The 12,117-nt window shown below is 38.4% G+C and overlaps 1 protein-coding gene across 8 annotated transcripts in view; it reads right to left on the minus strand.

Moving 5' to 3' along the window:
* Window positions 1–12,117, minus strand: part of NFIX (nuclear factor I X) — a 121,195-nt gene that overhangs the window by 94,472 nt on the left and 14,606 nt on the right. For 7 of the 8 annotated variants that reach the window (XM_075206723.1, XM_075206717.1, XM_075206720.1 and 4 more), the window contains exon 2: window positions 4,316–4,689. In XM_075206723.1, the coding sequence (XP_075062824.1) occupies window positions 4,316–4,342 (27 nt within the window). In that variant the 5' untranslated portion in view covers window positions 4,343–4,689. Of the gene's footprint in view, window positions 1–4,315; window positions 4,690–5,053; window positions 5,072–12,117 lie in introns of those variants that run through there. The other variant, XM_075206719.1, reaches the window with a different exon arrangement.

Here is a 12,117-nt window from a genome sequence, read left to right on the forward strand (position 1 = left end):
TGATCACACTGCACTGTATAATACTGATAATGATCACACTGCACTGTATAATACTAATAATGATCACACTGCGATGTATAATATATACTGATAATGATCACACTGCGCTCTATAATACTAATAATGATCATACTGCACTGTATAATACTGATAATGATCACAATGCACTGTATAATACTGATAATGATCACACTGCGCTGTATATTTTATACTGATAATGATCACACTGCACTGTATAATACATACTGATAATAATCACACTACACTGTATAATATATACTGATAATAATCACACTGCACTGTATAATATATTCTGATAATAATCACACTGCACTGTATAATATATACTGATAATAATCACACTGACATGTATAATATATACTGATAATAATCACACTGCACTGTATAATATATACTGATAATAATCACACTGACATGTATAATATATACTGATAATAATCACACTGCACTGTATAATATATACTGATAATAATCACACTGACATGTATAATATATACTGATAATAATCACACTGCACTGTATAATACATACTGATAATAATCACACTGCACTGTATAATATATTCTGATAATAATCACACTGCACTGTATAATATATACTGATAATAATCACACTGACATGTATAATATATACTGATAATAATCACACTGCACTGTATAATATATACTGATAATAATCACACTGCACTGTATAATATATACTGATAATAATCACACTGCACTGTATAATATATACTGATAATAATCACATTATGCCTATGGAACAAGGCCTGGAACACAAACCTCTGAACCTTTTAAGGTGGGGCTCTGTTATGTCTTTGCACATCTACCAACAAATGTACTAATTACTAATCATATGGGCTATATGGATTAATGGGAGATATAGGAGAGAATTCAATTATAAAGAACTATCACCCTTATTACAGTGATCTCAGCGCTGATTTCTCCTTCCAGCTCTGTGAGCCACGTGCAAGAATCCATGTTAAAATTACCGTAGTTAGAACAATGCGTGGAATTGAATTCCCCCTTTAGTGAGAGGCTATATGGAGTAATAGAAGGAGTAACTGAGAACATTAATATAGAGTAATAAGATAAGACACGCAGAGAACTAGCACACTAGCGGCTTTTTAAATGGCGTTATGCAGCTACATTGTTACTGATAACTCAACTTATAATAATCACTGTATATTATATCACCAGCCAAGTGTATCCCAAAATAATCAGGGTTTACGTGTATTAAATCTGTCTCAACATACATTACAGACATATATTTGTTTTAGTGTCTGCATAAAGAAGATAGAGTGAAGATATAGACTAAATTAAAGAAAAAACACACATAAACTCACATATATATATATATATATATATATATATATATATATATATAAAATCTTCTGCTGTTTTCATATTTATGTGCTAATAGGGTAACAATTACTAATAATTTATCATTCTTTGTTTTCTGGTTACATTGGTTAGATTTCTACAGCAGAGATGTTGCTGTCTCCTCTCTACTGGATATCACGGCTCAACACTCAACTTATCTGAGATCTCTAACACTGACCATTCATCATCTGATGGAATCGCCAGAACCAACTGTCTGTTTCTACCATTCCTCCTTTATTTCTAAGAAAATCCATTCAGTAATCAAAGTGTTCTATACTTTTCTCCACTCACTTTTATTGTTTACACAATCATTTTATATACGTCCAGCAGAGTTTGTGACTTTCTGTGTTAGCCAAGTAAAATATTTTGTCTTTGCGTAATATATCTCATACAATATATTTAGCCTTATGCATACCTGAGTTATTACATATCGGCAATCCGACGGAACAGAAACAAAGAGCTGATCGGTACTGTGCACACTGATAGCAATGCCAGTAGCCCAAGTCTATACACAGCAGAACCAAGAGGAGGGAAAATGCAAAATACTACATATCCTTATAGGTACAGACATGGGAATATGATGAGTGTGTATGTGTGCGTGTAATTATATATATATATATATATATATATATATATATATATATATATATATATATATATGTGTGTGTGTGTATATATATAACTATATACATATATATATATATATATATATATATATATAAAAACACATATACTGTATGTGTGTATATATATATATATTTATTTATACAGATATAAATATATATAGATATATATATACATATATCAGCTAAACAGATAGAGGGAGAAAGAAAGTGTATTTATACCTACAGTACAGACACCCTTAGGCACAGTATTTGAATGATTTAGAACCTTGAATCACATATACATATGTGTGTGTGTATATATATATATATATATATATATATATATATAAATGTATAACTTCAAACTTTTATTTGAGACTCAAACATTAGGTGTATACACATTTACCATACATTGTACAAATATAATTGACAACAAGAACTAATCTGCAATCTTACAATAGCTATTAGATTACAAATAAGCTATGAGAAGTATATATTTATGAATAAAAGATTAAATAAAATACGTTTTGCATGAGGTTAATTAAATAAATTAGTATTTTTGGAGAAAATGATAAAAGAAAAACTGTAATGTAATGTCAGCGGGAAACAGGTGTTCTTACGGTGATGGGGCTTCGTGCTGTACAGAAAGGGGTCACCTTAGAGAGAACAGTGCTGTTGCCGACGGCTATCCCCTCTGGTGGTAATTTTGGCCTCTTTTTTAGGTGTGAAATAGACAAACACCTTCCTATCTACAGACAGATGGCATATACATTATGTGCTGTGTGCTAACTGGTGTCTTGTTATTAGGCAATGTAATTACAATATAGTCATATAATTATATTATGTCATTATTATTATCATTATTAATATTATAATATAAAGGTGTGCAGACATGGAAAACAGGGGAGATCATTTAAGAAGCACCAAACAGCCCAAAATCAGCTTTGGTGCCGCCGTGCTCCTCAATTTCTGCAAACGGGCTTAGATTCCCATCGCTGGCGGAGGAGCGGAAGTCTGGTCAATGTCCGTAGTTGTGCGGAGTGAGGATGTTTTCTAGCAAAGTAAAGAGCAGGCGCTCCGGTTCAGTTAGTTTTAGCAGTATCTTAGAAGATAAACAGTTGATTTTAATGAAAGGGGTGCTTCTAAGATATTAGGAGGGTGCACCTTAATGTGAGTAACTTCTGCCCATTTTATTGCCTCTCCGCACACCTCAGCCCTCTTCTATTTTGCGGCGGCTGCCCCCATGAGGGGCGACTAGGTGGGCACCTCAATGCTCCACGGTCTGCCCGGCCAGAAGGCGCCAGAGCAATACCAAGGCGATTTTGCAGTATTCATCCAGTGCTTTTGGTAAATGAGGCCCACACATGAGGGCAGCAACATGATGTAAGGTGAAAACTAGCCGTGTAAAGGTGACATGAAGCAGAGAAGTGATGAAGATGATATTGAGATATTGACACCAATAGAAACAGGTAGAATTTGACAGCCAGCTATAAATGGAATGTGGCGACTGGGATGAAATTGCTGATAAAGGACCTCATTTAGGGTCGGACACAAGGTCCGTTTTAAGCGCATCCAACCAAAAAACTACCACGCATGTGCAGAAATCACCAAATCCGCCTGCATCTTGGACGCAATTAACACTTGCGACAGCTTGCGACTCACTACGAGAGAATGGGAGGAATGCAGTGAGACGCAACACACGTCAAAACAGGGCTAAAGCTGTGCGGCAGGAATTAGGTGACGCAAGCTTTAGCTAGCTGCAGGAACTGCTCGCAGCTCAATAGGGTATTAAGAGTGGGATGTAACTGGGGTTGCTTGCCACTCGTAGTACCCTACCAAGCTGCGGCACACTCCCACTCCTACACTTCTTAAACGGACTTTGCGTATGACTCTAAATGAGGTCCAAAATTTAACATTTTCATGCATGACAAGGTCTTGCAGGACAAAATATTATTATTTATTATTATTATCTTTAATTTATAAGGCGCCACAAAGGGTCTGCAGCGCCGTACCTGACAAAATAGATGGAGATAAGAGCAGGTAGTGGTGGGGGGCAGGAATAGGGAATGGTTAAGTCCTCAAACACCAGGATTTTTCACACAAAGAAAGCTAATTAGTCTGACTGGTCATTATGGGTTTTCAGAAGTTTGCTCTTTTTTTGGTGAGTAAACTCCCAGAGAATGAAAATCGGTTAGAAAATAGGAAAGTGGGTCAGTCGGGGTTAATGGGTGATGGGCGTTATATATGTGTACACAATGACAGGAGGCAGACTAACAATACGCCCTAAAGAGAGTGCTGAGGGGGTACCTGAGTGAGGCAGTAGGGTGAGTACATCTCTCCGGCTCCCTCGCACTGCTGTGATGTCTCTTTGCTTTCTCACACTGTCTTGCTGCAGTCTACGGCAGTTTCATTTTGCCTGGAGGAGCCTCCAATCCAGGAATATGTTTTCACAACGGATGTCTCTTACACTCTGGATCTGGATGTCTCTTTCTGTGGATCTCTTTTCCTGCCTCGGTCTCTGCACGTCTTTCACAGAGTAGGGGTCTGTTATGTTAGAAGTTTATTTCATGGATGACGTCTCGTACTGGGTCTCTCTCTCTCTCTCTCTCTCTGAATATCTGTGTCTTTGTGTATACCACTCCGATGTCTCTTTCCTCCACAGTCTCCGACTTGGTAGGACTCTGAAAAGTTCAGGGAAAGTTTTGAAAATACGCTAAAAAAAAACTTTGGAAAAAAAAAAAAAGAAAGACGGAAGAGACAGTCAAATTCAGAAAAGGGACTGAAAAGAGACATGCACAAGCTGAAGAGACAGTTAAATAGGGCAGAGAAGTTGATTAAAAATAAAGCACATTTCAGAATAAAAATGAGGAAAGTCGCCGGCCTCTCTCATTTAGGAGGTGCAGCAAAAATTTAAGATTTAAACAGCTCCCAGCACAAGGGGAATATGGAAGAAGTGAAAACCTCAGGAAGGAGGCAGACTTGGGGCAGTTTGGGTCCATACGAACACAGGGGAAAGGAATCACATACAAAATTAAAATCATGTACCTCACCCTTATCATGTCTGTTACCACAGTATTACCCGTTCTTTCACACAGCTCCCCATTTCTTTTGTTTCCACATTCACTTCCTTAATGTGTGGGGGGGGGGGGTTTGTGCTTTTGTCACTTTCTGTCTGTCTTCCCGAATTGGTGTCTATAACACCCCCCTAAACCTTCTATTACTCCATTTATCATCTCCCTATGGTTCTTCCTATTACTCCATATAACCTTTCCCTATAACTCCTCCTATTACTCCATATAACATCTCCATATAACTCCTCCTATTACTCCATATATCTTCTCTCTATTGCCCCTCCTATTACTCCATATAACCTCTCCTTATAATTCCTCCTATTACTCCATATATCCTCTCCCTATAACTCCTCCTATTACTCCATATAACCTCTCCCTATAACTCCTCCTATTACTCCATATAACATCTCCCTATACGTCCTCCTATTACTCCATATAACCTCTCCATATAACTCCTCTTATTACTCTATATAACCTCTCCCTATATGTCCTCCTATTACTCCATATAACCTCTCCCTATAACTCCTCCTATTACTCCATATAACCTCTCCATATAACTAATCCTATTACTCCATATAACATCTCCATATAACTCCTCCTATTACTCCATATAACCTCTCCATATAACTCATCTTATTACTCTATATAACCTCTCCCTACATGTCCTCCTATTACTCCATATAACCTCTCCCTATAACTCCTCCTATTACTCCATATAACCTCTCCCTATAACTCCTCCTATTACTCCATATAACCTCTACCTATATCTCCTCCTATTACTCCATATAACCTCTCCCTATAACTTCTCCCATTACTCCATGTATCCTCTCTCTATTGCTACTCCTATTACTCCATATAATCTCTCCATGTATCTCCTCCTATTACTCCATATAACCTCTCCCTATATCTCCTCCTATTACTCCATATAACATATGCCTATAACTCCTCATATTACTCCATATAACCTCTCCATATAACTCCTCCTATTACTCCATATATCCTCTCCCTATTACTCCACCTATAACTCAATATAACAGCTACCAATAATTCATCCTATTGCTCCATATAATCTCTGCCTATAACTCCTCATATTACTCCATATAACCTCTGACTATATCTCCTCCTATTACTCCATATAACCTCTCCCTATAACTCCCCCTATTACTCCATATAACCTCTCCCTATAACTCCTCCTATTACTCCATATATCCTCTCCCTATAACTCCTCCTATTACTCCATATAACCTTTCCCTATAACGCCTCCTATTACTCCATATAATCTCTCCATGTATCTCCTCCTATTACTCCATATAACATCTGCCTATAACTCCTCTTTTTACTCTATATAACCTCTCCCTATAACTCCTCCTATTACTCCATATATCCTCTCCCTATAACTCCTCCTATTACTCCATATAACTTCTCCAATTACTCCATTTATCCTCTCTCTATTGCTACTCCTATTACTCCATATAATCTCTCCATGTATCTCCTCCTATTACTCCATATAACATCTGCCTATAACTCCTCATATTACTCCATATAACCTCTCCATATAACTCCTCCTATTACTCTGTATATCCTCTCCCTATAACTCCTCTTATTACTCTATATAACCTCTCCCTATATCTCCTCCTATTACTCCATATAACCTCTCCCTATAACTCCTATTACTCCATATAACCTCTCCCTATAACTCCTCCTATTACTCCATATATCCTCTCTCTATTGCTCCTCCTATTACTCCATATAACCTCTCCCTATAGCTCCTCCTATTACTCCATATATCCTCTCCCTATAACTCCTCCAATTACTCCATATATCCTCTCTCTATTGCTACTCCTATTACTCCATATAATCTCTCCATGTATCTCCTCCTATTACTCCTTATAACATCTGCCTATAACTCCTCCTATTACTCCATATAACCTCTCCCTATATCTCCTCCTATTACTCCATATAACCTCTCCCTATAACTCCTCCAATTACTCCATATATCCTCTCTCTATATCTCCTATTACTCCATATATCCTCTCCCTATAACTCCTCCAATTACTCCATATATCCTCTCTCTATTGCTACTCCTATTACTCCATATATCCTCTCCCTATAACTCCTCCTATTACTCCATATAACCTCTCCCTATATCTCCTCCTATTATTCCATATAACCTCTCCCTATATCTCCTCCTATTACTCCATATAACCTTTCCCTATATCTCCTCCTATTACTCCATATAATCTCTCCATGTATCTCCTCTTATTACTTCATATAACATCTGCCTATGACTCCTACTGTTACTCCATATAACCTCTCCCTATAACTCCTCCTATTACTCCATATAACTTCTCCTATTACTCCATTTATCCTCTCTCTATTGCTACTCCTATTACTCCATATAATCTCTCCATGTATCTCCTCCTATTACTCCATATAACATCTGCCTATAACTCCTCCTATTACTCCATGTAACCTCTCCCTATATCTCCTCCTATTACTCCATATAATCTCTCCATGTATCTTCTCCTATTACTCCATATAACATCTGCCTATAACTCCTCCTGTTACTCCATATAACCTCTCCCTATAACTCCTCCTATTACTCCATATATCATCTCTCTATTGCCCCTCTTATTACTCCATATAACCTCTCCTTATAATTCCTCCTATTACTCCATATATCCTTTCCCTATAGCTCCTACTATTACTCCATATATCCTCTCCCTATTACTCCACCTATTACAACATATAACCTCTCCCTATAACTCCCCCTATTACTCCATATGTCCTCTCCCTATTACTCCACCTATTACTCCATATAACCTCTCCCTATATCTCCTATTACTCCACCTATTACAACTTATAACCTCTCCCTATAACTCCCCCTATTACTCCATATATCCTCTCCTTATTACTCCACCTATTACTCCATATAACCTCTCCCTATATCTCCTATTACTCCATATAACCTCTCCCTATATCTCCTATTACTCCACCTTTTACAACTTATAACCTCTCCCTATAACTCACCCTATTACTCCATATATCCTCTCCCTATTACTCCACCTATTACTCCATATAACAGCTACCAATAATTCATCCTATTGCTCCATATAATCTCTGCCTATAACTCCTCATATTACTCCATATAACCTCTCCCTATAACTCCCCCTATTACTCCATATAACATCTCCCTATAACTCCTCCTATTACTCCATATATCCTCTCCCTATAACTCCTCCTATTACTCCATATAACTTCTCCAATTACTCCATTTATCCTCTCTCTATTGCTACTCCTATTACTCCATATAATCTCTCCATGTATCTTCTCCTATTACTCCATATAACCTCTCCCTATATCTCCTCCTATTACTCCATATAACATCTGCCTATAACTCCTCATATTACTCCATATAACCTCTCCATATAACTCCTCCTATTACTCCATATAACCTCTCCCTATAACGCCTCCTATTACTCCATATAACCTCTCCCTATAACTCCTCATATTACTTCATATAACCTCTCCATATAACTCCTCCTATTACTCCATATAACCTCTACCTATATCTCCTCCTATTACTCCATATATCCTCTCCCTATATCTCCTCCTATTACTCCATATAACCTCTCCCTATAACTCCTCCTATTACTCCATATAACCTCTCCCTATAACTCCTCCTATTACTCCATATAACCTCTCCCTATATCTCCTCCTATTACTCCATATATCCTCTCCCTATATCTCCTCCTATTACTCCATATAACCTCTCCCTATAACTCCTCCTATTACTCCATATAACCTCTCCCTATAACTCCTCCTATTACTCCATATAACCTCTCCATATATCTCCTCCTATTACTCCATATAACCTCTTCCTATATCTCCTTCGATTACTCCATTTATACTCTCCCTATAACTCCTCCAATTACTCCATATATCCTCTCTCTATTGCTACTCCTATTACTCCATATAATCTCTCCATGTATCTCCTCCTATTACTCCATATAACATCTGCCTATAACTCCTCCTGTTACTCCATATAACCTCTCCCTATATCTCCTCCTATTACTCCATATATCTTCTCTCTATTGCCCCTCTTATTACTCCATATAACCTCTCCTTATAATTCCTCCTATTACTCCATATATCCTCTCCCTATAGCTCCTATTATTACTCCATATAACCTCTCCCTATATCTCCTCCTATTACTCCATATAACCTCTCCCTATATCTCCTCCTATTACTCCCTATAACCTCTCTCTATATCTCCTATTACTCCATATAACCTCTCCCTATATCTCATATTACTCCACCTATTACAACATATAACCTCTCACTATAACTCCATATAGCCTCTCCCTATTACTCCATATAAATTCTCCCTATAACTATTCCTATTACTCCATCTCCCTATAATTTGAACTATTACGTCATATATATCTTAGCTATAACAACTCATACTAGTAGGTTAATTGGCTGCTATCAAATTGACCCTAGTCTGTCTGTCTGTCTGTCTGTGTGTGTATGTTAGGAATTTTAGACTGTAAGCCTCAATGGGGCAGGGACTGATGTGAGTTTTCTGTACAGCGCTGCGGAATTAGTAGCGCTATATAAATAAATGGTGATGATTGCTCCTTTTACCCTCTCCATGGTTACATGCTGTCTGTGGGGAAAAAAAGTAACAAATAGCAACACATGTTTGTTGGAAAATCTATTGAAATCCATCAAACACACCCCACAGCTAGTGCATATTGTCCAGAAAGTGCAGAGATTATGAAAAACAAAGATGCATTACTACCTATGAGGACCAGTCACCATGCCTAGGACTTATGAAGCATTAGGCTGACCATTTTCTTCCCTCCGATCACCCATTGCCCATTGCATTAGTTGCAGGTGTACATGGCACCCATTCATCACGGCTCTGTGGCCGGGAGATATCTCACCACTCTGACCAGCAGCACAAAGCTGCCCTGATCGGGGCAAAGCCTTTAAATCGGGACTGTCCCGGCTCAATTGGGACAGTTGTCCATGGTTCACACACCCCTTCCTCCAAAACAACACCTTAGATGGTACTGCAGCGTTAAAATCTGTGTCATGTCACTGAAAGGGTTTAATAGTGAACATGGAAATGTAGTGTTTCCTCTTTTCCCATTCTGTGACACCCTTTACATTTGGGGGTATATTTACTAAACTGCGGGTTTGAAAAAAGTGGAGATGATGCCTATAGCAACCAATCAGATTCTAGCTGTCATTTTGTTGAATGCACTAAATAAATGAAAGCTGGAATCTGATTGGCTGCTATAGGCAACATCTCCACTTATTGAAACTTGCAGTTTAGTAAATATACCCCTTGGATTCCAAATCATGTGATTGCCTTTATACGCAGCTTTTTAAGTGCTTTATAACATATCAGAGCCCCTCTCTCGGTGCCGGACCTCATCTGTACCAAGTGGCCCAGGAGGTAATTACCCTCCCAGAGCCATAGCTTAAAATTTTAGCGCCTGGGGTGAGAAAGAAATTTGCCGCCCACCTGGCCCTCTATTTTAACCAATTGAACCTAAAATATTCATAAACTGTGCCCCCATCAGCATTGCACCCCGAGCGGCCTCCCCTATTTCACAGCCTTGTGCTCTCCTATCGCTCCCTGAATGAAGTATATGCATTGTCAGAATTAATATTCAGCATTTCGTTGTACTTCTGCAAGTGAACATTATACTGTGGATGGTGTCCTGTATTACTAAAGTGCCGAGAAGTCTATTTTTTGATTTACAAATCAGGGTTAATAGTAAAAACACAATCACACCCCTTCAGTTATACTGATGTACTCTGCATTACTATGAAATGCAGCTCACTCCAGCTCTTCCACAGTAATTAATTAAGAGTCCAGATCAGATTTTGGCTGGGATTAATCTTTCCTTTCACACATGGCGATCAGTGGGAGGGGGCGTGCACAAGTAGGGGGACACGTCTTGTCAAAATAAACACAAATACAGACGCTCCGAGGAGAGAGAGAGAAAGAGAGAGGGAGGGGGGGGGGGGGGGAGTGAGAAACGGCTGTGACATAGGCCTCAGTTGGCATCACTATAGAATGCAGAAAAAGATTAAATATTGCGTTATAAGTATCTTAGCATCTGATCTGACCAGAAATAAATTCAAAATATGTTGCTATTTCAACTTCGATGTTTTAGCAAATCATTTTCAATGATAATAGCTGTCGGCTGCAAAGGCTTTGGATGAAATCTATCACTTAAATGGATGCCAGCCTGTATATCTGCCCGATAATGACAACTGGGAGATTTCTTGATGATATAGCTACGTTAATGGTTAAATTTATGGTTTTCAAATAATTTTTGAGGTCAGTACTTCTCACAGTACAGCTTCGGACGGTCATTGAACAAACCGTGTAACCATGTTAGCGTTTGCAATGAATGATCCTAGTGGATCACTTTTGATCATTTGTATACTCCCAACTCTGCATTTTCCATTGGTCACTATTTGACCTGGAAGGTGGCAATGTAACTCATTATGATCTGATAGTTCTGCCTGGCACCGAAATAAACCCATGAGCGTAGCAATATTGCTCATTGATCCAGTCGTCCGATGGATTCAGTGGACAAAGTCCGTTGTTGCTTCGCGATACAACCCTATGTAACAGCAGCAAATGGTGCTGTAGCCCAAAACATAGGCTGACATTTAAAATGCAGAGAATTGTGGATGGCATGAAACCTCTAATGGTAAAGTTTGCACTCCCTACAGAGTGTTCCAACAGCTTGGCTGGTGGGTCTCTTATTGGCAAACAATGAGGGCCAACTATTCTGTTTATCTTGAGACCCTTCTGTTGATTCTATTGTTGTGCTCGCAGATCCTGTTGTGGTTACTCATCTCAATTCATAGGAGATGTGTAAGCCAATGTGTGTCCCCCTGTTTCCACTGAAAGGTCGCCACTGTTGGAGGGACCAGGATAGGCCGGGGAAGATAGTATAGCTGGTCCTACTCTTTTTTTTTAGATTTTTAGATTAAAAACCACGTTCT

The sequence above is a fragment of the Mixophyes fleayi genome, chromosome 4 (genome assembly GCF_038048845.1).
Source record: "Mixophyes fleayi isolate aMixFle1 chromosome 4, aMixFle1.hap1, whole genome shotgun sequence".
Lineage (NCBI taxonomy): Eukaryota > Metazoa > Chordata > Amphibia > Anura > Limnodynastidae > Mixophyes > Mixophyes fleayi.